Source organism: Rhincodon typus, chromosome 34, assembly GCF_021869965.1.
Source record: "Rhincodon typus isolate 14 chromosome 34, sRhiTyp1.1, whole genome shotgun sequence".
Classification (NCBI taxonomy): domain Eukaryota; kingdom Metazoa; phylum Chordata; class Chondrichthyes; order Orectolobiformes; family Rhincodontidae; genus Rhincodon; species Rhincodon typus.
The window spans coordinates 2,400,824-2,426,436 of record NC_063365.1 but is presented as its reverse complement, the minus strand read 5'-3'; the positions used below and the strand labels follow the sequence as shown (position 1 = coordinate 2,426,436).

At 45.1% G+C, this 25,613-nt stretch overlaps 1 protein-coding gene across 1 annotated transcript in view; it reads right to left on the bottom strand.

Annotated features, from left to right (window-relative positions):
- The window catches only part of LOC109938306 (sorbin and SH3 domain-containing protein 1-like), a 108,412-nt gene that overhangs the window by 54,076 nt on the left and 28,723 nt on the right, over window positions 1-25,613 (bottom strand). The window contains exons 11-12 of the mRNA XM_048616303.1: window positions 16,138-16,239; window positions 14,624-14,673 (exon numbers count right to left, since the gene is read on the bottom strand). Coding sequence (XP_048472260.1) covers window positions 14,624-14,673; window positions 16,138-16,239 — 152 coding nt within the window. The remainder of the gene's footprint in view (window positions 1-14,623; window positions 14,674-16,137; window positions 16,240-25,613) is intronic.

Below are 25,613 nucleotides of genomic sequence, written 5' to 3'. Positions count from 1 at the left end.
ACTTGGCGACTGCTTCACAGAACGTCTACATTCTGCTCACAAAAAAGACCCTGAACTACCTGTTGCCTGCCACTTCAATGCACCGCCCTGCTCCCTGGCCAACATCTGTCTCCGGCTTGCTACAGTGTTCCAGTGAAGCCCAACGCAAGCTGGAGGAACAATATCTCATTTTCCGCTTGGGGACCCTACAGCCCTCCGGACTCAATACTGAGTTCAATAATTTTAGGGCCTAAACTCTCCCATGTCCCAGCCCCCCACTCCACACACCAGGCCTTGTTAGCCTGCCACTACACACCCCGTTGTTAGTCACTAACAGTCCCCATTATCAACTACTCACCCTCCCAGCCTGATCATTAGCAACTCCTTTGTCTGTCCAACTGTCTTTCTCTCTCTTTGGGCTCTATCCTATCGTTTACTCCCTACCACACCCAACTCCTATTTTCTGCATATAAACTGACGTTTTCCCAGCCACCACCAGTTCTGAGGAAGGGTCACCAGACCCAAAACGTTAACTCTGTTTTCTCCTCCACAGATGCTGCCAGACCTGCTGAGCTTTTCCAGCAACTTTGTTTTTGTTCCTGATTTACAGCATCTGCAATTCTTTTGGTTTTTATTTAGGACTTTATTCCTTGGAATGCAAGTTGATTCTTCACAATGCTTTAACACTATCCTGTAATTTATTTTGCATCATTTAATGATAACAGTAGCTTTGCAGAGGAGGTAAAATGCCAGGAACAATTTAAACACACTTCTGTTTGGAGATTTCAGAGAGATGTGTGCTTACTTTGTAAGAGAGGTGAGATCTATACAAGGATCAGATCCACAATGTGAATCCGGGTACAGGAAGGGATGCAGCTGATTAACCTGATCACTGTTAACAGCCTGATGACAGCCTGAGCCTCCAAGGGCAGAGCCATTGAAGTGTATGAACAGATGGGCACACATTAGATGGGGCATTATCATCAAACTATTTAAAACACTAACAATATGCTCTAAGAGCGTGTTGCAATGAAATCTGAAACTGCATCCAAATTGGCACTGAGTTAATCCAAATCGAAGCAAGTCATTTCATTCCTTTTTTGTAAAGGAGGAGAAAACAGAGATTTATAATTCCAGCTCCCAACGACTAAGCAGTGCTGGGAATCTAGGTTCAGGACCTTCAGACTGAGGTGGGGGTGAAGCTAAGCTGGTCTGAGCACTGTCAGCATTGGGGCTGTGTTGGTCACCTGAGGGTGGGGGCAACACGCGGTTGCGCGAGGCACTCAATATTTCATGTTCTTTGCATTTCCGACCCCTCAGGGACTGGTTGTGCCTCAAGTTACTGGAACCAGTGACCCCTCTAGGTTAATAATTTGTTTACTGTGGCACTAACTCACTCACATCAAGCAGCAATCTTCTCAAATGGCCTACATCTGCAAGGCACGATTGGGAAATTCCAGAATTGTACACCTGGCAATTGGAAGTATACCAACCATAGCTCCAGAACTTGGGTGCATAATCCAAGAGATACGGGATAGACCATTTACAACTGAGATGAGATGGAATTTCTGCACCCAGAGTGGCGAGCCTGTGGAATTCTCTGCCAAGACATTGAATGTTTTTAAGGAGCTGGACATAGTTCTTAGGGCTTAAGGGATTGAAGAATATGGGGAGGAACTGGGGATGGAGCACAGAGTTTGATACTCAGCCACGACCATACTGAATGACCTACTCAGAGTCCTATTTTCTACGTTTCTAAAGAAATGCTCAGGTTAACATTCTGTGAGATGCTTCCACAGGACATTCCAATGAACGATTCCCACACTGGGCCACTGAAGAGTACGGAGGGAAAGAGGGCGATCAGCAAGTGCCCAGAAGCTGGATTCAATATCCCAGGGTGGGATATTGTCCAAATGCACAGCTATTGAGCCAAAAAGGGAAAACAAGACTGTCCAAAACATGCTTAGTGGGTCAGTAACAAGTTCATTTAAGCTCTCGACAAAAGCCTCTGCTAGCATTTCCACCTCTCAGGCAGGTTACAAATTCAGATCCTATTACAGGAAACCCCAAGTTCATAACAAAAACAAAGTTGCTGGAGAAGCTCAGCAGGTTTGGCAGCATCTGTGAAGGTAAAAACAGAGTTAACGTTTTGGGTCCGGTGACCCTTCCTCAGAACCCAAGTTCATAAATCCAGGCCTCATCACTCAAATGCAGGACTGAGGGCGGACTGCACTTTCAGAGGTATCTCTCTGCAGATGAGATGTTGAATCAAGACCCCAGTTCTACCCCCTCAGGTGAGTTATAAATGCCACATTTGAAAAGAATAAGAGGGGCATTCTGCCCAGATTTTCCTGGGCAATAATCACCCTTCAGCCAACATCATGAGAACAGATTAACTTATGATTTAACTCACTGTCAAGTTTCAGAGATTTTTTTTTTTTAATTTGTCCACGGCATGCAGGCATCACCGTCTTGGCCAACATTTGTTGTCCATCCCTAATTGCCTGGAAGTGGTGATGGTGAGCTGCCTTTTGAAACCCTACAGTCTTTGGGATGTGGGGCAGTTCTAGGATTTTGAGCCAGCAACAGCGAAAGAACAGCAATACATTTCCAAGTCAAGATAGAGAGTGGCTTGGAGGGAAAATTGTGGTGTTCCCTTGTACCTGCTGCTTTGGTCTTTTCAGAAGGTAGTGGTTGCGCGCTTGGAACTTTGAGTTACTACAGTGCATAGGCAGTACAAACTGCTGGCAGTGTACCTCACTGGTGGAGAGTGAACGTTGAAGGTCATGGATGGAGGTACAAATCAAGTGGGCTGCTTTGTCCTGGATGACGTCAAGTTGAGTGTTGTTGGAGCTGCACTTATCCAGGCAAGTGGGAAGGTTCCATCACACTCCTGACCTGTGCCTTCCAGATAGTGCACAGGCTTTGGGGAGTCAGGTGGTGAGTTACTCGCTGTAGAATTCCAAGCCTCTTCCCTCATCTTGTAACCATAACATTTACTTGGCTGGTGCAGTTCAGTTTCTGGTCAATGGTAGTCCCAGAAATGTTGGTGGTGGGGTTCAGAGATAGTAACACCACTGACTACAAAGGGGAGATGGTTAGATTTTCTCTTTTGGAGATGATCACTGCCTGACACTTGCATAGCGTGAAATGTTACTTTCACTTATGAGCCTGAATGTAGTCCATATGCAGTAAGACCCAGACACAGGCAGTTTTACTCTCTGATGAGTGGTGTGTAGTGCTGAACGTTGCTCTCTGATGACACACATCCAGATTCTGACCTTATGGTGAAGGGGAAGTCATTGATGAAGCAGTTGAAGATGGCTGGGCCTAGGATACTACCCTAAGGAACTTAGGGCTCTTGTGGCACAGTCGTAACGTCCCTATCTCTGGGCCAGGAGGCCTGGGTTCAAATCTCACCTTCTCTAGAGGTGTGTAATAACCTATCTGAACACGTTGATTAGCAAATATCTACCATAAGGAACTGCTGCAGAGATGTCCTGGAGCTGAGGTGACTGACCTTAAACAACTACAACCATTTTCTTACATGCCGGAGAGAAATCCAAACAATGGGTTGTCCTTCCCTTGATTCTTATTGGCACCAGGGCTCCATGATATTACATTCAGTCAAATGCTGCCTTGACATCAAGGGTAGTCACTCCCACCCCATCAGTCACGATTAACTGTTTTATTCATGTTTGGACAATTTGGAATGTAGTCAGGAGCTGAGTGGCCCCAGCGAAACCCCAAGTAAATGGCATTGAGCAAGTTATTGCTAGGCAAAAGCTACTTGATCACACTGTTAATGACCTTTTCCATCACTTTACTGATGATAGAGAGTGAGCAAAGAGGACAGTAATTGGTCAGGTTAGATTTATCCTGCTTTTTTTGTGCACAAGACGTACCCGAGTAATCTTCCACAATATTGGGTAGATGCCAGTGTTTTAGCTGTACTGCAACAGCTTGGCTTAGGAGTGTGGCTCATTCTGCAGCACAGGTCCATAGAATCCTTACAGTGTGGAAACAGGCCCTTTGGCCCAACAAGTCCACACCAACCCTCAGAGCATCCCACCTAGACTCATTCCCCAAGCCCACCTAACATACACATCCCTGAACACTATGGGCAATTTAGCATGGCCAATCCACCTAGCCTGCACATCTTGGGACTGTGGGAGGAAACTGGAGCACCCGGAGGAAACCCACACAGACACGGGGAGAATGTGCAAACTCTACACGCGCACACACACAGTTGCCCAAGGGGGGAAATCAAACCTGGGCCTCTGGCACTGTGAGGCAGCAGGTCTTCAGTATTATTGCCAGAATGTTGTCAGTATCCAGTGGCTTCAGATATTTCTTGACATGACGTGGAGTGAATCAAATCAGAGAGCCATCTGTGCTGCTGGGGACCTGAGGTGGGTACTGAAATACATTGTTTACTTTTGGGTGAAGGCTGGTGCAAATCTTACAGCCTTGCTTTCTACGCCGATGTGCTGCGCTCCCCCATCACCGAGGACTGGAACATTTATGGAGCTTCCTTTGCCTGGCAGTTATTTAATTATCCACCACTATTCACAGCCAGATGTGTAGGACAATAGCGGCTTAATCTAATCGTTGGTTTTGATTGGTTGTGGATTTACAAAACCCTATTTTTTTTTAGTCCTGAGGGGCATGGATAGGGTGCATACATAAGGTCTTTTCCCCAAAACTAGAGGGCATAGGTTCAAAGGGAAAGATTTTAAATGGACCCAAGGGGCAACCCTTACACACAGAGGGTGATGCATGTATGGAACAAGCTGCCAGAGGAAGTGGTAGAGGAGAGTACAATTATAACATTTAAAAAGGCATTTAGACAGGTACATCGATAGGAACGGTTTAGCGGGATATGGGCCAAACGCAGGCAAATGGGGCTAGTTCAGTTTAGGAAACCTGGGTCAGCATAGGCAAGTTGAGCCGAAGGGCCTGTGCTAAATGACTTTATGACTTGCTGCTTGGCATGAACAACATCCTGTTTAGCTTCACCATGTTGACACCTCATTTTCAGGTATGCCTGGGGCAGCTCATGGCATGCCCTCCTGTACTCTCTATTGAATCAAGATTGATGCCTTGGCTCAGTAGTAATGGTAAAACGGGGAATATGCTGGGCCATGAGGTTGCAGATTGTGTTGGAATATGATTCTGCTGCTGATGCCCACAGTGCCGCACGGATGCCCAATTTCAAGTTGCTAGATTTGTTTGCAATCTGTCCCACTCATCACCGTCAGAAACACACACACCACATTGGTGGGTGTCCTCAATGTGAAGACAGAACTCTGTCCCTGTAAGGACTGTGAGATCTTACTCTTAGCAATATGGTCATAGACCGATACATCTGTTACAGGCAGATTGGTGAGGATAAGCACGATCTTCCCTCATCACCTGCCACAGACCCATCTAGCAGCTATGACTTTTAGGACTCAACCAGATCAGTCAGTAGCGCTGCTCCAAGCCCCTCTCAATGATGGATAAGGAAGTACCCCACCCAGATTACAATCTGTCTTTGCAACCTTCAGTGCTTCTTCCATTTGATTTTCAACACGGACGAAAACTGATTAATTATCTTGGGGTGGGGTGCAGGAAGTAGTATATTTTAATCAGCAGGAGGTTTCCTTGTCCATGTTTGACCTGATGCCATGAAACCTCTGGGGTCCAGAGTCTATGTTGAGGGCTCCCAGGGCAATTCCCTTGTCACAGTATACCTCCACCGCAATCAATTCTAGATCTTTCTACTAATACATACTTTCCACAGCCTTGCCTTCCTTCCTAAAGTGTAGTGCCAGGAATTGGACAAATCAGCCCATCTGCAGCCTAACTAGCATTTTGTAAATATTAAGCATAACTCCTTTGGTCCTATAGTCTGAACATCTCTTTGCAAAGCTCAGGATCCTGTGCCTTTCTCCGAACAAGCAGTCTGTTCAAGACTGCAATGAGGAGTAATTTCTTCATTTAGGGGAGGTAATTCTTCACAATTCTCTAACTCGGAGGAACATGAAAGCTCAATTATTGAGCAAGATCTTGTCAGAAATTTATACATTTCTAGATAATGCTGCTGTCAAGAGACAATGGCAGAGAGGTCCAAGATCAGCCACTCAATTGGTGCAGCAGACTCTAGGGGTTGAATGGCCTACTCCTGCAGCTACTTTCTACATTCCAATGCTGTTTCAACTTCATGACTTCTCAATAAGCTTGGCTTCCTTCAAGTATTTGTAGCCATACATCTCAAAGGTTTCTCAGCTCCTGCGCCCTATTTGAACATGAACTACTGACTCTCCTCATTCTTTCTACAAAATATATCAGGTCACTGCACCAAACTGTACTTGCTACGTATGTCTCTATTTCATTAACCTGTGCCCTCTGGAATTTTGTTATTACCCAAGCCAATGAATACTACATTTGAGTTTGTTTTAACTGAAAATTTTGAAATTATGGCCCTATCTACACAAAACCAGCTCCTCAACATCAAGCTAAGATAACAAGGTGTAGAGCTGAATGAACACAGCAGGCCAAGCAGCATGAGAGGAGCAGGAAAGCTGACGTTTTGGGCCTAGACCCTTCTTCAGAAAATGGAATACTACCCCTCAACAGCATTGCCTGGAGGACTCCAGTGTGTACCTGCATCCAGACTGAGAAGCAACCATTCACCAGGTGCCGCTTTGCTAACATCCCCTGCAAATCCATGGGTTTCGATTTTGCTAACCATCCTATTTTGTGGTACATTATGAAACTTGGAATAAATTTAAAAATAAATAAATGAACTCATGAGATGTGGGCATCACTGCCAAGGCTAACATTTGTGTCCTATCTACAAATTGCTCCTAAACCGAGTGGCTTGCTATTTCAGACAGCAATTTAGAGCCAACCACATTGCTGTGCCTCTGGACTCACATGTAGTCCAGACCAGGTAATGGATGGCAGATTTCCATCCCTACAAAGGGCATAGTGATTCAGTTGGGTTTTCACACAGTCACCATTACCGAGACGACCTTTCAGTTCCACATACGTTACATGGATTTAAATTCTACTAGCTGCCACATCGAGATGAACTATTGAACCAAGCCTCTGGTTTACTAGCCTAGTGACAGTATCACCACAGCAAATCTAAATATGTGCTCTCCTTTGCAGACTGAGTAAATGGAAATACAAGGACAAGCCTTTCATTCATCCCTGGTCACCCAGACAGTTCAGTCTCAAATTCAATTGATTGTCCTGTTTAACTTTGAACTTGGATGCAAAAAAGGATATTCATTGAACCGATAAACTAAGAAAACAAAGATCTCACGGCACCACCAACTCAAGATATTTGAACAGTGATGGATACAATCTGGGGCTGCCACCCCCACCCATGAAGATAAAGATTGTTGACAATCACTGTCAGATAGGCTTGCTGGGAATGTAACTGGAGTTGATGTGCATTCTCTGCTAGAAAAATACATCAGTGCTGAGAGGCTGGATTTGCAGGTTCATTTAGGCCAATTTTACAGAACGTTATACAATATCAATGCCCAGGATTGGTCTCCTTCCATTTATTCCTGTCCTTGGTGACTGGGACCTTGTGTAATGCTCAGACAGCAGATGAGAAATAATCAATTGCTACCTGTTCCCTGCCCCCTCCATCTGGCAGAGTATTACATTTCCTGATTAATTAGTCAATAACTTCAAATTCAAACTGAGTTAGACACTCAAGTTGCCTTCCAGCTGCAGAACCCTCATTAACAACTCAAAGATTATTGACATGTAACTCACGTTTCACCACAATCCTTACAACACTGTGGACAAAAGTCAAATCCTGACAGCAGACACTTACAATTTCCACACATACGCCCACCATTCTCCCTATGTTGCAAGGTTTCATCTTTCACCAAATCTGGCAAAATGCAAACTAAGGCCCCACACTGGGGTAATTTCCCTTTCTCAGATAGCTGGGTTCAATGAGTCGCTCTGTGCGATGCTTTCCAGATTAAACTATCAAGATCATCACTGTCTCGCTTTCTGTATGGCCCCTTTGTGTTGAAAAACAGCAGACTGTAGTCAAGGTGCATGCTCACCCCAAGCCACTTTATAGCTCTTATGGTGCTCCAGTAGATATTAATCTGGACACTCAAAAGTTCCTGTGACAGATAGAGTCCCGGGCACTGTTGTGCCATGGGACAAGTAACTCATTTTTGATCCAAATCACTACCTTGAGCTTTTACAGCATGCCTTCATTTAAAGTCAAAGCCCAGGGGCCATTTTAGAAACAGAAATGGGCCATTCAGCCCCTTGAGCCTATTCCTGCATTCAATTAGGCAGTGACTGATCTGTATCTCAACTATGTGACCCACTGTACCCCAACAGTCTTGGATACACAAGTAAAAATCTACTCATTTCAGTCTTGTGAACTCCCGGTAATCTCCTGCACCCACAGATAATTGAGTAGTGAGCTTGAAATTTTTACTATCCTGCACTTTTGATTTTTTGACTTCACTCCTAAGAAAAAATGAATTTGAATTTTATAAAAGTGTTCAATTTCATTTTGTACTGCCCCTTCTGGAGGGGAGTTTTGCTCCAGTCCCTGTAGAAAATAGGGAAAGAGTCTGAGTGAGCTTAACTGGATGGCCCTCTGATAGAAGCTGAGTGAACCACATGTCTACCCTCTGCGATTTAAGATCTCCTGATTGTTTTAGTTATAGGTACACAGAAAATAAGAGCAGCAATAGGCCATTCGGCACATCAAGCCTGCTCCATCATTCAAATGATCATGATTGATCATTAGGGCAGCACGATGGATCACTGGTTTACTGTTGCTGCCTCACAGCACCAGGGAACTGGGTTCGATTCCTCCCTCAGGTGACTGTCTGTGTGGTGTGTGTACATTCTCCCCATGCCTGTGTGGGTTTCCTCCCACAGTCCAAAAGTGTGCAGGTTAGTTGGATTGGCCATGCTAAATTGCCCATAGGGCCCAGTGATGTGCAGGCTAGGGGGGTTAACCATGGGAAAATGTAGGGTTACAGGGATAGGGGAGGGGTGTGGGTCTGGGTGGGATGCTGTTCAGACGGTCAGTGTGGACTCGGATGGGCTGAATGGCCTATGTCCACACTGTAGAGATTTTATGATCTATGATCCAACTTAGTATCTTGTTCATATTTTCTTCCCATATCTTTTGATCTCTTTAACCCTAAGAACTATATCCAACTCCTTCCAGAAAACATTCCATGCTTTGGCTTAAACCACTTTCTATGGCAGAGAATTCCACAGGCTCCCCACTCTATGGTTGAAGAAATTTCTTTTCATCTCCGTTCTAAATGGTTTACTCCATATTGTTAGGCAATGACCCCTGGTTCTGAAGTCCCCAGTCATTGGGAACATCCGTCATGTGCCTACTGTGTCTCATCCTGTTAGAATTTTATAGGCTTCTGAGATCCCTCTCATTCATAAACTCTAGTGAATATAGTCCTAATCCAATGCAGTCTCTCTTCATACGTCAGTCCTGCCATCCCAGGAAACCTCCTGGTAAATCTTTGTTACTCTCCCTCCATAGCCAAAACTCAAGGCCCTGTACAATTGCAGCAAGACATCCCTGCTCCTGTACTTGAATACTCTCACTATGAGGGACAATATACCATTTGCCTTCCTCACCGCCTGCTGCACCTGCATGCTCATTCTCAACAGATGGTGTATAAGGACACCCAAGTCTCATGGCACCTCAGCCTTTTCAATCAGTCTTCCTGTTTTTGTTACCAAAGTGGATAGCCTCACATGCGTCCATATTAGAACATAGAACATAACAGCGCAGTACAGGCCCTTCAGCCCTCGATGTTGCGCCGACCTGTGAAACCAATCTGAAGCCCATCTAACCTAAACTATTCCATTATCATCCATATGTTTATCCAATGACCATTTAAATGCCCTTAAAGTTGGCGAGTCTACTATTTTTGCAGGCAGGGCATTCCACGCCCTTACTACTCTGAGTAAAGAACCTACCTCTGACATCTGCCCTATATCTATCACCCCTCAATTTAAAGCTATGTCCCCTCGTGCTAGCCATCACCATCCGAGGAAAAAGGCTCCCAATGTCCACCCTATCTAATCCTCTGATCATCTTGTATGTCTCTATCAAGTCACCTCTTAACCTTCTTCTCTCTAACGAAAACAGCCTCAAGTCCCTCAGCCTTTCCTCATAAGACCTTCCCTCCATACCAGGCAACATCCTGGTAAATCTCCTCTGCACCCTTTCCAATGCTTCCACATCCTTCCTGTGATGCGGTGACCAGAACTGTACGCAATACTCCAAGTGTGGCCGCACCAGAGTTTTGTACAGCTGCAACATGATCTCATGGCTCCGAAACTCAATCCCTCTACCAATAAAACCTAACATACCGTACGCCTTCTTAACAACGTTATCAACCTGGGTGGCAACTTTCAGTGATCTATGCACATGGACACAGATCTCTCTGATCATCCACACTACGAAGAATCTTACCATTAGCCCAGTACTCTGTATTCCTGTTACTCCTTCCAAAGTGAATCACCTCACACTTTTTTATTATTATACCTCGCCTGGCAGAGTCATAGAGTTGTAGAGCACAGAAACAGGCCCTTCGGTCCAACTCGTCCATGCTGACCAGAAAACCTAAATTCATATAGTCCCATTTGCCGGCATTTGGCCCATATCCCTCTAAATCCTTCCTATTCATGTACCCATCCAAATACCTTTTAAATGGTGTAAATGTCCCTCTCTCCACCACTTCCTCATTCAATACATGCACTACCCTCTGCGTGAAAACGTTGGGCCTTTTTGGTCCCTTTTATATCTTTCCCTTCTTACATTAAACCTATGCCCTCTAGTTTTGGACTCCTCCTCCCTGGGAAAAAGACCTTGGTAATCACCCTATCCATGCCCATCATGATTTCACAAATGCATATAAACATGCATTCACCCGTTCAATCAACTTGTCCAAATAACACGAAAGCATCTCTGCATCTTCCTCACAATTCACCCTCCCACCCTGCATGCCCACAAATGGATTTCTAAATGACCAGAACTGGAAAGATCCCATAGAAACAGGGGACAGTACTCTGTCACATAGAAACATCAACTACCACTAGCTGAGACGCATAAAATCAATGTTTAAAAAAGATTCCAAGAATCTCAGTGCATTTACAACAGCAACATGGAACTCTCAACCAGCCTTGAATGCAAGGAAACCACGGACATTGGTTAAATTGCAAAAACAGTGAATTACCCCAGGTATTAAAACCTTGAATGACCACATTTTATCTTTCAAGGAAAGGTAACTGTCAGCAGTTCACTCAGTACAGTCAACAGCTATTCTGGGCCATGTTGTAATTGTGAGGAATTCTAATCACACGCCCAAGCTTTCATCTAATCTCAGCGCAAGAATTTCCTTTTTCAAGTAATGTAACTAATGGGTCTCTTGGCTCTGTTAATCGGGCTGTGATTGAGGATGTTTAGCCCCTGGGTGTGGTACACAAGTTGTCAAAATCAAGGGCAGAAGGTCAAGGGATATTAGATTTGGGTGAAGGGAAGGTGGTGGGGGGGGTGAAATTGACACACCAAGAAGGAGTAAAAGGAGATAAGAGAGACAGGAAAGTGGCTGGGGTAAGGAAGTGTATAATGGCAGAGAGATGTGAAAACTGAGAATTCCCCCATGTTTCTTCTCCAGCTGTACTGACTACAAGCCTCACCAACCATGTACCTCATCTCCCAGCCTCCGTCACTGACCATCGCTCTGCTTAGTGGAGCCAATATCCTCATTGTGCTCCATATTCAGCCCTAGAGTCATACAGGAAGGAAACAGACCCTTTGGTCCAACTCATCCATGTTGACCAAGTTCCCGAATTAAACTAGTCCTATTATGTCTGCATTCGGCCAATATCCCTCTAAATCTTTCCTGTTCATGTACCTAACCAAATGTCTTTTAAAATGTCGTAACTGTACCTGCAGTTACCACTTCCTCTGGCAATTGGTTCTACGTACGTGAAAAATTTGCCCCTCCCTTTTAAATCATCTTTCTCCTCTCACCTTAAAAATGTGCCCTCTAGTTTTGAATTCTCCTACCCTAGGGGAAAAAGACCTTTGCTATTCACCTTGTCGATGCCCCTCATGATTTTATAAACCTTGAAAGATCACTCCTCAACCTCCTACGTACCAGTGAAAAAAGTCCCAGCCTATCTAGCCTGTCCCCATAACTCATACCCTCCAATCCCAACAATATCCTGGTAGATCTTTTCTGAGCCTTCTCAAATTTAATAATATCCTTCCTAAGGCAAGGCAACCAGAACTGTACACAGTATTCTAAAAGTGACCTCACTAACGTCCTGTACAACCTAAACATGAAGTCCCTTGCTCCCCCTTCTTGGCTTCTCTAACTCCCCTTCTTCATTTCCTATATAGGGAGTGTCTTTCACAACCCTTCATTGACTGTAAAGTCCTTCAGGGGACATTGAGGCCATGCAAAGGTACTATGTAAATGCAATTCTTGTCCTTTCTCTCCACGCTGTCTTCACTTGTCCACTGATTGCACCTACCCCTCCCACCCCACTTTCTCTCACCATCCCTCAGCCTGCTTGTTCTGTTTGTCCTCTCTCCTGAACTACTCCTCTACCTGTTCTCTCTTAGCACACTCCTCTCCTGCCCCTTCTCCCTTGCCGCCCAACCCTGCCCCGCTCATGGTCTAATTCATTTACTCCACGAACTGACCGTCACTCCACTTGCCCTGAATTCTTCACTTTGTCTGAACTCGTTGGGTGTAACATGAGAAAAGATTCAGCTCATATGCAAATGCATCATATGCCAAGCATCAGACTGCAAACTCTCAGGATTACTACACCACAAAAGAAGGCCACTCAGCCCATTGTGTCTGCCCCAGCTTGCCAAACAAGCAATTCACTCAATGCCATCCTCCTGCTTTCTCTCTGTAACCCTGCACACTCTTCCTTTACAGCAAGCCAGACTTCATTACAAGAACAAAACAATGCTTTCAAAAGAAGACAGATAGTTAGCTCTGGGTGCTTCCAATCTGCAGCTGAAATCAAACTAGCCAATCCAGAATAAAAGGGAGGGGAAAGAAACAAAACTTCAAGCACTGGTCCCTGACACAAAGTTGCCCTCAGTGGAAAAACATCACAGGACATGGGCAATTATTGAGATAAGTTTACTTTCTTCTTGGCAAATTATTTATGCTTTTATCTTTTTAAAAAGAATATGGGCATTAACTGTTTCTTTCTGCATTGAGGGACCCTAAAACAAGGAGTGCTTGAATCAGAAGTGAAGACTGAAACAAAAACTAGGCAACAGAATTGGATTAATATTTGAAGAGAAAGAATATAAAAGTGTTTGCTCTGACATTTCAGGGACAGTTCAGAGTCAGCCAAATTGCTGTGGGTCTGGAGTCACATACAGGCCAGACCAGATTTCCTTCATTATTGAACCAGTTGAGGTTTTACAACAAACTGATAGCTTTTTCTTCTACAATTTTATCAATTGAATTTAATCTTGCTAGCTGTTGTGGTGAGATTTGAACCCAGATCCGCACAGCATTAGCTTGGGCATTCTAACCCAGTGACATTACTAGTTTGCTGTCATCTCCCCCCCCCCCCTCCCCCAGTTCATTCCTCCTTCTCTATTTAATATCCCTTAATTTTACAGCAAACTACATCAACTCAGTGCTCTGTTGATTCAGATCAAATTCCAGTCAGACACTGGGGCAAGTCTGGAGCCCCCTCACCAACATCAATTTGCATTTACATAAAACCACTCATGTCATAAAACAGCTCAAGGTGCTAGTATCACACACATAGTGGTTATTTACTCAAGTATTCTCCACTCCTAGCACCAACTGACCCGATTTACAAATGGATCCATGCAAGTACTCAGCTTTGGGTTCCATGCACTGCATGGTTATCCTTTAAGGTTATCTTTCTCCAAAGTAAAGCTTTTCAAAACTCAGTGGATCTGAAACACTTCAAAAGCAAGAGAGCAGAGACCGTCCCACCCTGTCTAAACATTATCCCCTGATGATTCCAACATAAATAAACACTTCCTTAGTACCACAGGAAGAATGCTACAGTCTCCTGTCTGACAGAGATGCATTCTCCTGAGAAAGGAGTCATTAAAGAAGGGGCTTTCTCTAATCCTGGCAAAGGGGGGAGCCTCAAGTGAATCACTTTCTCAAACGGTGACCACACAGAGGAAAGCCAGTGAGGCTGGCACAGTGTGGCCGCGCAAATTTTACACAGGTAGGAATTTCTGTGGCAAATGTGCTGCCTTCTTTCTGGTGAACTCACAGTAGTCCCTCAGGATCCAATCCATCGCTTCTCAAAATCCCAACTATTGAAAATTTTAATCAGAGTAAAGATGACACCAATAAATAGAGTCACAAATTCACCAAAATAGAATCACAAATCCACCTTCTCTAATTCTAGCAGGAGAACAACAGGGGTTTGCTGCTGCTTTTCCTGACCGTACACATATGTCTCCTTACACTTTAGTTCAGGAGTCTCAGTGCACAGACAAATACAACATTGAGAGACCAAGCAACACGGCAATGCACTCATGACCAACAATATGTGCACATAAATGCTCAGCTCATTGAGCTCGGTTACTTACTAATTTGAGAATTCAGATGGGATTTCCAAGGGAGAGTTCAGTGCTGCGTTCTGAAAAACAAAAGTAAAACAGGGTCATTGATAAATCTCAAACAATGCACGTAATAAAAAAGAGAGAGAGGGAAAAGGGCTAAAAGTAGGAGCTAGCTGCCCTGATATCGGGTGGACTTCGCAGAATGTCGTACCACTTTCAATTCTGACGCTATCGTCTCAACTCCCACTTCACAGTCAGGTCTCAAAACACTTGCTTGGTTGAATAAATCCAGTGATTCTTCCTTGTGCCCTTGGGGTGGGTGATGTGGGGCGGGTGGGCATTTGGGGAGAGAGAGGGGGTGGGTGGGTGTGACAGATTGAACAGCAGTCAGTTGTGCTCGTTCTTGCATAGCCTCTGTTCTTTTGTTTGTGAATGAGTCATTGTGCATCAAGCCAAATGGAGGGAAAATATCCAACTGGCTTTGGGCTACTTACACAGCGTAAAGGCTTAGAGAGGGAACCTTTTTAAAAACTATCCCTGCTCTTGACAAACTTATCCAGTTCTCGACATAGCATTGATGAAGAGTGTGCTTGTTTCATTTTAAAATTATGGTACTCATTTCGGAGAAATTGCACTCTAAGTTTAGCGCTATCTGTGCTTACTGGCAACATTACACACATACATGCCCCCGTGCCCTTTCACAGAACTCCTCAGATCTGGCTCTTTGTTCAAAAGCATTTCAATTTGACAGCCAGAGCCACAGTAAGCAGCAGACAAACAGCCCTTCCAACAGCTGCTGCTCCTGTTCCACTGAACAAATCCCCAGCTCAGGAAGCAGCACGCTCACTAATCTCAAAGTCCTCATCACAGGCAACTTAGATAAGCACCCCGCCAAGCAGAAGAGACAGGAGAGATTTTTACCATCCGCAGCTCCATCGCAACAACCTCTCGCTCCGAGTTGGTACCGGTGTGGGGCTGTCAGGGTTACAGCAGTATTCCCAGTTAATGGACAGAGACGGAGTGGATGTAATTGTGACTGGCCCACAGCAAGCACAACAACAGGAAACAGCTGAGGAAAACTAAAAGCATGCACACATAGATGGCTGCATTAAATTGTAACTGTGATACAGGCAAGGTCTGGAAACAGAATCAGGGGACTGGTGGCCAATCTTGACTCTGAAATGCAGCCAAACAGGAGGCTTAGAGCTAATTCCTGTGGGGAGCTCGTGCAGCTAGGAAGCGCAATTTCATTTTCAGGACACAGTGCCCAAGAGGTCGAAACATGAACTCGCAAAAGAAATGACAAAAGAAAATCTAACAACGCATTTAATTTCAGAAAAAGAGCATGCACAAGAGGTACTATGATACAGTACTCCGGATGAACAATCCCAGCCTTTGTCAACTGTACGCCGATTATCAATTGATTACAAGCTTAAATGACCTTCAACATGAGGCTCCCTGCAGACTGACCGATTCAGTCTCAGCAGTGAAAGGGTTAACACATGCATGGAGTGATTGACGTGGGAGAAAGTTGAGAATACCTTGCACAGTTGGGTGTCATGGCTTCTAAAAAGCTTCTCCATTTTTTCTAAGTCTGTGTTTAGCTCAGCCTGGTAGAGATAGAGATCTTTCTCTAGCTGATCCTGATTGAAAACAAAAAGGAAGGGAGAGAAAGATTTGGGGGGGTTCAGTTAGGGCAATGCAAACAGATGCCTCAGCATGTTAAAGAAGCCAAGTACTCACGGCAAGTATTTCTAGACAAGAAAGCAACTCAACACCGCAACACACAAACTTGCACTTAGAATTCAGCTAACTATCCTCAGATTAGCTTTTTGCAAAACAATGGCACATTGAAAGCAGTATTTTGCTTTAAAATAAATTCACAACATCTGTAGCTTGAGATACAGTAAAGATACCCACAAAGCAGTACACTCTGACACAGAGCTAAGTGTTAACATTTTACAACAGTAATTTTACAGATATTTAAAAGTGTTCACATTGTATTCATCTTTCCAAAGGTTTGTTTGGCACTTATTGTCCTTCGAGTATGTTATTCTGTTTGTATTCTTTCCCTATCCCAACGTCTGACCATCCATGTTCCATACACAGCCATCCCCACACTATGCCAGTCTAGAAACAGGGAAGCCATTCCAAATCATCATACATCTCAACACCAAATTTCCTGGGCTACCCCATATTCCCAACAAAAAAGTTCCAACTGTCCTGAAGGTGCAGGAATATTTCTGGAAGGCAAAATCCTGCTTCTCCAGTTTGTGGTGTTGGTCATTCATGTTCCGATTCACATTCCCCTTGACTTTCCCATGGAAGCTTAATTTTGGAACATAAACATGCTATTTGACTGCAAGGGTGGTCACGGTTTGTTTTTAAATTTAATCCCCAGGATGTGAATGTCACTGGTAAGGCCGGCATTTATTGTCTTTCCTTAAAGGCGCTACTGAGTTGGTGGTGAGCTGCCTTCTGAACCATTGCAGTCCATGTTCTGTAGGTGCACAGTGCAGTTAGGGAAGGAATTCCAGGATTTTAGCCCGGCGACACTGAAGGAACAGCGATACATTTCCAAGTCAGGATGGTAAATGGCTTGGAGGGGAACTTGGAAGGGTGGTGTTCCTGTGCAACAACTGCCCTTGTCCTTCTGGATGGTAGAGGTCACAAAGACGACGGTACTGCTGCTGGAACAGGCTTGAGGAGTTACTGCCATGCACCCTGAAGTTGGTGCACGCTGCTATGCCCTGGTGCTGACCAGAATTAACATTGAAAGTGTTGCATGTCTTCTCATCAAGTGGGCTGCTTTCTCTCTGGAGTGTTGCTTGAGCTGCACTCATCCAGGTAAGCAGACAGTATTCCATTGCATTCCTGACTCGAGCCTTGTAAATGCTGAATGGTCATTAAGGAGGCAGCAAGTGGTTACTTGCCACAGAATTCCCAGTCCAGTCCTAATCTAGTCCAATTCAGTTTCTGGTCAATGGTAACTCCCCAGGATTTTGGTAGCAGAAGACTTAGCTTTGGTAATGCTGTTCAACGTCAAGGGGAGCTGGTTAAATTCCCTCTTGGTGGAGATGGCTATCGTCTGGCACTTGTGGCATAAATGTTACATGCCACTTTTCAGTCAAACCCTGGACACGGTCCAGGTCTTGCTACACATGGATACCATGACTTCAGTCTCTTGAGGACTCGCAAATGTCCCAAACATTGTGCATTCATCACCGAGCATCCACACTTCTTGAGGTCATTCATGAAGCAACTGAAGATGGTCAAGCCTAGGACAGTCCCCTGAGGAACTGAGGCACAGTAGTAGTGTCCCTGCATCTGGGCCAAAAGGTACATGTAAACCCACCTGTTCCAGAGGTGTGCAATAACATCTTTTTAACAGGTTTTCTGGAAAATATTCACCCCGAGGAGCTCCTGTACAGACGTCCTGAGACAGACGACTAACCTCTAACAACCACTACTATCTTCCTTTGCACTGGGTATGACTTAAACCAGCAAAGAGCTTTCCCCTGATTTCCGTTGACTCCACTTGTGCTAGAGCTCCTTCATGCCGCACCCGGTCAAATGTACCAGGCCGCAAAGTTACAAGTTGAAGTTGAAGGAGGTCTACTGCCGCTGATTACCCACAGCACCTCACTGATGCCCAGTTTGGTGTTCCGAAATCCGTTCAAAATCTATCCCATTTAACATGTGATGTGCCACTACCAACATAATGGAGGGTATCCCCCAGTAAGACGACAGGACTTCATTACCACAGGACTGTGTGATAGTTTCTGCAAGAATAACTGCCAAGGACAGAAGCTTCTACAACTGGGGAGGATAAGGTCAAGTATGCTTGCCCCTCTCGGTTCCCTCACCACCTGCTGCAGACCGAGTCCAGCAGTTATGTCCTTAAGGACCCAACCAGCTCGGTCAGTAATGGTACTGCTGATCCACTGACGGCAGTGGACTTTGAAGTCGTCCCACCCAGGGTACATTCTGTGCCCGCAGGTATATGCCATGGAGAAAGACTGATTTAGCAGCCCAGGGGTGGGCAAGGGGTAAAGTAGGTGATAATCAGCAGGAGCAACAAATCCTTTAGCACCATTCGTTCCCTCAGGTCACAACATTTTTCTCAACATTTTCGTGGCCTTTAAGACAGTCCAACATTCTACAGATTCCATATCCCTTTAGGACACTGAGCTCCCACCTCGGAATCTCCTGAGGATGCCTCTAGCCTCATCCCAATGACCTCAGCAATCTCCCTCAGCCTTAAGCACCCAGCCAGTCACATTCCAAAATCACTTCAACAATTTCCTCTAACCCTACATTCCTGAGTAACTGACTATAACAAATACCCAGCTAATTCCTGGTAAGTACAATTTTGGAGATTTGCCCTCATTTGTTCAGTTAATTTTTGTGGTGGTACAAGGACTCTCAGTAATAGGTGGTACTTGTACATGAAGTTTTAAAACAGTGATGCAAAAGGATAGACCGGATCTAAAAGTTAAAGGTCTAAATTGGAGGAAGGCCAATTTTGGTGGTACTGGGCAAGTACTTTCAGAAGTTGATTGGGGGGTGGTAGTTTGCAGGTAAAGGGACACCTGGAAAATGGAAAACCTTCAAAAAAAAAAAAAAAAAAAAAAGAGATAACGAGTGTCCAGGGACAGTATGTTCCTGTTAGGGTGAAGGGCAAGGCTGGCAGGTATAGGGGGTGTTGGATGAAATGACAGAAATTGAGTTTTTGCTTAAGAAGGAAGCATGTGTCAGCTACAGACAGCAGAAATCGAGTGATTCTCTGGAAGAGAATAAAGGCAGTAGGAGTATACTTAAGATGGAAATCAGGAGGACAAAAAGGGGATAGGAGATAGCTTTGGCAAATAGGGTTAAAGATAATCCAAAGGGATTCTACAAATACATAAAAAGGTCAAAAGGGGAACTGGGGAGAGAATAGGGCCCCTTAAAAATCAGCAAGGCCACCTAGGTCTGTGGTACTACGGATGGGAGAAGATAGTTGTTGAGTATTTTGCATCAGTGTTTACTGTGGAGAATGATATGGAAGATAAAAAATATGGGGAAATAAATAGCGACCTCATGAAAAATGTCCATATTACAGAAGTGGTGATGCTAGACGTCTTGAAACACAAAGGTGGATAAATTCCTAGGACCTGATCAGGTGTACCCTAGAACTCTGTGGGAAGCCAGAGGAGTTATTGTTGGACACCTTGCTGAGATATTTGTATCATTGACAGCCACAGGTAAGATGCCGGAAGACTGGAGGTTAACTAATGAGGTGCCACTATTTAAGAAAGGTGGTAAGGAAAAGCCAGGGAACTGTAGACTGGTGAGCCTGACATTGGTGGTAGGCAAATTGGAGGGAGTCCTAAGGGACAGGATTTACATGTATTTGGAAAGGCAAGGACTGATTAAGGATAGTCAACATGGCTTTGTACATGGGAAAGCGTGACTCGCTAACTTGAGTTTTTTGAAAAAGTAACAAAGAGGAACGATGAGGGCAGAGCGACGGACATGATCTATATGGATTTCAGCAAGGTGGTCGACAAGATTCCTCATGGTAAACTGCTTAGCAAGGTTAGATTATAGGAAATACAGGGAGAACTAGTCATTTGGATACAGAACTGGCTCGAAGGTAGAAGACAGAGGGTCGTGATTGAGGGCCTATGACCAGCGTCGTGCCACAAGGATCGGTGCTGGCTCCACTGCTTTTCATCATTTAAATGCGTGCTTTGTATGTGAATGTAGGAGGTATGGTTAGTAAGTTTGCAGATGTCACCAAACTTGGGTTTGTAGTGGACAGCGAAGAAGGTTACTTCAGAGTACAACGGGACCTTGATCAGATGGGTCAATGGACCGAGGAGTAACAGGTGGAGTTTAATTTAGATAAATGCAAGGTGCTGCATTTCGGAAAGGCAAATCAGGGCAGGACTTATACACTTAATGGTAAGGTCCTGGGAAGTGTTGCCAAACAAAGAGACCTTGGAGTGCAGATTCATAGTTCCTTGCAAGTGGAGTCGCAGGTAGATTGGATAGTGAAGGCAGTGCTTGGTATGCTTGCCTTTATTGGTCAGTGCATTGATTATAGGAGTTGGGAGGTCATGTTGCGGCTGTACAGGACATTGGCTAGGCCACTAATGGAATACTGTGTGCAATTTTGGTCTCCCTGCTAGAGGAAGGATGTTGTGAAACTTGAAAGGGATCAGAAAAGATTTACAAGAACGTTGCCAGGGTTGGAGGGGCTGAGCTAGACAGAGAGGCTGATTAGGCTGAGGCAATTTTCTCTGCAGCATCAAAGGCTGAGGAATGACATTATAGAGGTTTGTAAAATCATGAGGGGCATGGATAGGGTAAATAGACAAAGTTTTTTCCCTGGGAAGGGAGAATCCAAAACTAGAGGGTAGAGGTTTAAGGTGAAAAAGGCAAGATTTAAAAGGGACCTAAGAGGCAAATATTTTCATGCAGAGGGTGGTGTGTGTATGGAATGAGCTGCCAGACGGAGTGGTGGAGGCTGGTACAATTGCAACATTTAAACAGAAACATAGAAGATAGGAGCAGGCGGATGCCATTCAGCCCTTCAAGCCTGCTCCGCCATTCATCACAATCATGGCTGATCATCCAACTCAATAGCCTAATCCTGCTTTCTCACTGTAACCTTTCATCCCATTTTCCCCCAAGTGCTATATATCTAGTCGCCTTTTGAATACATTCAATGTTTAGGCATCATCTACTTCCTGTGGTAATGAACTCCACAGGCTCATCACTCTTTGGGTGAAGAAATATCTCCTCATCTCCATCCTAAATCATCTACCCTGAATCCTCAAACTGTGACCCCTGGTTCTGGACACACCCACCATCAAGAACATCCTCCCTGCATCTACCCTGCCTAGCCCTGTTAGAATTTTATAAGTCTCTATGAGATCTCCCCTCATTCTTCTGAAATCCTGTGAAAACAATGCCAACCTAGTCAATTTCTCCTCATACGTCAAACCCGCTATCCCCGGAATCAGCCTGGTAAACCTTCGCTGCACTCCGGATGGGTATACGAATAGGAAAGGTTTAGAGGGACGTGTGTCAAACTCTGGCAAACAGGTCTAGATTAATTTCGGATATTCGAAGGGTATGGACGAGTTGGACCAAAGGGTCTGTTTCTGTGCTGTGTATCTTTATGACCCTAAGTGTTCCTTGATTCTGGAGTTCCCAAGGGAATCATGGAACAGTAGTGCCCATGAAGCTGTGCTGGAGTAAAAAAAACTATCCCTTTCTCCAGGATGCTCCTGAAGTCCGTGAGGAAACTGTCCTGCAGCAGTGGTTTATTCTTGTGTGTCCCTACATAATTGGGAGAAGGAGTTATAGCTCCAGCTCAGTTTTAAACTCTTGGATATTAAATTGGGGAGATGGTGACAGTGGTGAGATCACTGGACTGATGCTCTAGGGCAACAGTTCAAATCACAATGGCAGCTGATCAGATTTATTAATTAAATTCTGAATCAAAACTGGTCACCAAGTAACTACAATTGAATATAAAAATCCATCTATCTCACTGATGAGTTTTAGGGAAGGAAATCTCCCGCCCTTACCTGTTCTGGCCTACACGTGACTCCAGACCCAAAACAATTAGGTTGACTTTTAACTGCCCTCTGAAATGGTCTTGTCGGAGACTCAAGGGCAATAAATATTGACCCCACCAATGACACCCACATCCCACGAAGGAGTAATGTTCCAAGGAACAGTCACGTTAGACTTGAAACATTAATTCTGTTTCTTTCTCCACAGATGCTGCTAGACCCGAGTTTCTCCAGCATTCCCTGTGTTTATTTAAGATCTCCACCATCCGTAGTCTTTTGTTCTTTCAAAGCATAAAGCTCCTGGGTGGAGCAGTGGTAGTCCCACCTCAGATGGCCATTCACTGTCAGCGACTGGAAACAATTCTATTCTCTGAACATGAGCCATGAGACTGTTCTGGTTGGGGGATACCAGTCAGACTTTGCATTTAGGGTACAATGTGGCACAAAAAGAGATAAAGCACTAGAAGCAAGTCGATAGGGGCAAAGCGAAAAAGAATACCTGATTGCTGTTAACACCATTGGCAAAGGCTGCTTGCACAATCTAAGTACAACAGGGACACATCATGCATCAGTGATTACAGTCCCGAAGCCACAGTGATTTGATGTCAGAGCATACAATCAGTAACTAATCACTCCACAATGATCTGCGGACCAGGGATACAACGAGGAATGCAAATATTAGAAAGGAAATAAAATGCTGACAGTCTGGAATGAAAACAGAAAAGTCAAGCTGGTCAGGATCTGAAAGAGAGAAGACTGGGGTCAGTGTCGTTGACAGAAAACAAGAACTTGCAATCCTCCTCTTTCAGAAGCTGATGGGTTGCAGCACCCGACGGGTTAATGCCATCAGACAAGGGAGGGTGGACACAGAGAAACGAGTTACCTTTCTATTCTCTACAGAAAGAATAGAGCATTCTCCCGGCGTATATTCCCAAATCTTTTTTGGAGGCTGATGAAGAGCAAAGGAGGAAAAGAAGAAATGAACAGGGCAAAAAACATTGCAAGGAATTGGGAACAAGGGGGTTAGAACCCAAAGGGATCGCAAAAGAGAGAGGGAAAAGTGTCTCAGGGTGGGATCAGAGTCGGGATTCACCACTTGTGTATTGTGGGTGCGGGTGGGGGGGGTGCACAGCCAGGAATAACCGGAAGCTAACTGGTTTGGTGCCCGCTCTGTATCCAGCTGGGAGGTCTCAGTTAAGGCAGGGCTGTTAAAACCGAGCTAGTACACACCAGGGCCCACTGACCAATAGCCCACAGCTATAACCGGTTTCTATAACCTTCCCAATATGAAGCCCCCATGGTGGAAGAGCTCAAAGACGTTCACACGGACTACTTGGTTGAAGATGGTGATGCCCAGGAGGTAGAAAATGGCAGAGCAAAAGCTGCCTGTAGCAAAATTGGGAGGGGTGTGCGATTGGCAGCATATGCACAGTCTCGGGTGTATAGCCAATCAATTATAGGCACAAAATTGTGTAACCTATTTACTCCAGGCATTTTCAATTGTTTTCACTCATAAATGAATCAGCTATTTGACTGCATGTGACAGCCAAACCTGTCCGTGTTTGTGTGCCCGCGCACACAAATCTAGTGGGCATCAGTCAAGGGGAATCTAGGGAAGCCACGTGGACTTCCTCCCTTAGGCTCTTCCCAGCCCAAGGGCAGGCCTGGATCCTGGAGTGAAGATGTAGGGGACAATTGGGGCACAGGGGGTTAGACTGTCTATGGGAGAATTAACACTTAAAACGCAGCACAGAGACAATTGATGGGCAGTACGCGTTGGCAAGCGCAGGGCAAGGCTCCAGCAGTTAGCTAGGCCACAGCGAGGAATTAAGGTGATGCCGGACTATGTTTCTGACCCCCTCGTTCCCACTTTGCTCAGGGTCTATTCAAACAGATAGAAAGCAACGTTAAAAAGAGTGTCATCTCTGACTGGCGAGAGAAAGAAGCCAGCAGGAGAACCCGCTGAGTGACAGAGAGGAATTAAGCTTTCAGCTGACATTTCACAATAGTTATCTTTGTAACCGTCTCACACAGCTAGTTCTGCCAGAATCTTGCCTAAAGGGAATGTACGACTTATTCATTTTTTCTTAAAAAGAGGTTTAGAGTGCACGGACAGCGTGAAAGCTGATTGGTTTGAGTGGATCTAGCATCTACCACATGTCTTTCATTGATCAATAGCTGCCATTGAGGAAAGCAAACAAGAACTAGACCATTATTCACAGGGTATCTCAGGCGAGATGCTGTTTGAACCCAGCCAAGGAATTTATTTTACTGTTATTCCCTGAAGGCATCAAAAGAGTACAGCCGACAGCCAACACCCTCAAGGGGGGTCACTTGAGGGTCTAATGGTCCCCTCACACCCTTGCTGACCCTGGCCATGATAGCTTGAGCACCCCACCCCATAGTAAACACATCTTCCCCACACACAGACACTTCATGTCCTTCGAAGGGGCTTTCGTCTCTCAGCCTGACCCAGTGTCATTTGTTCTGAGCCAACACTGCAGGGAGACATCAGTGTCAGGCAGGTTCAAGGGTCGTAGGTTGACTCTGCACTGTGTGCGCTATCAGTGCCCAGCAATATTTGAACTCAATGCCAGCTCCTGCCCTTTTGTATCTCCCAGAGTCAGTGCAGGCTGTACAGTGCACGTGAGGGTGAAAGAGTGACAGCGCGAGTCAGAACGTGTGCCAGAGAGAGAGAAAAAGAAAAAGAAAAAGAAAAAGAAAAAGAAAAAGAAAAAAAGAGAGGGGGCACGAGACAGAGAGACACAGACAGAGACAGAGAGCGCAAGCAAGCACCAGAGAGACAGCGCCAGAGAGACAGAGAGCTAGGAGACTGGTTCCTGCGCATGATGGAGGGAGATATAAAGGGGTGCAGGCCTGCCACAGCAGATCTCCAACTCCCTTGGTATCATCTAGGACAAGGAGTGGACCACTAACTATGGTAATGCAGCAGGAAGGAATGTTGTTGGCCCTCCCTGTTTCTTTCCAATTTGCAGTCCTAGGAAATGAAAAGGACAGCTGGTGGGAGTGGGTGTGTGGAGGACAGAGTGCAAGGGTGTGCGATTATGGAGGGCAGGTAGAGGAGACAGAGACAGGGAAAGAGAAGCAAACTGCATAGGAGACAGTATACACAATGGTGGGGTGTGGCGGGGAGCAGGACAGTGAGAGTGAGCACAGGTTGGTGGGGTAAATGACAGAACAAGAGACAGCATGGAGGGGGAGAAACAGAGCGAGAGCAAACATGATGATAGGCAGCATGCTGGGAGAACAGCACGAACACAGTGGGGGAAAGTGGGCAGTGGAGAGATAGAAAGCAAGAACTGGAGACAGCGAGAGACAGACGGACGGAGAGTGAGTACATTGGGGAAGACAGAAAGCATTGTGGAGGGGTCTGCAGCTGAGAGAGTAGAGAGAGAGAGTAGAGAGAGAGAGTAGAGAGAGAGAGT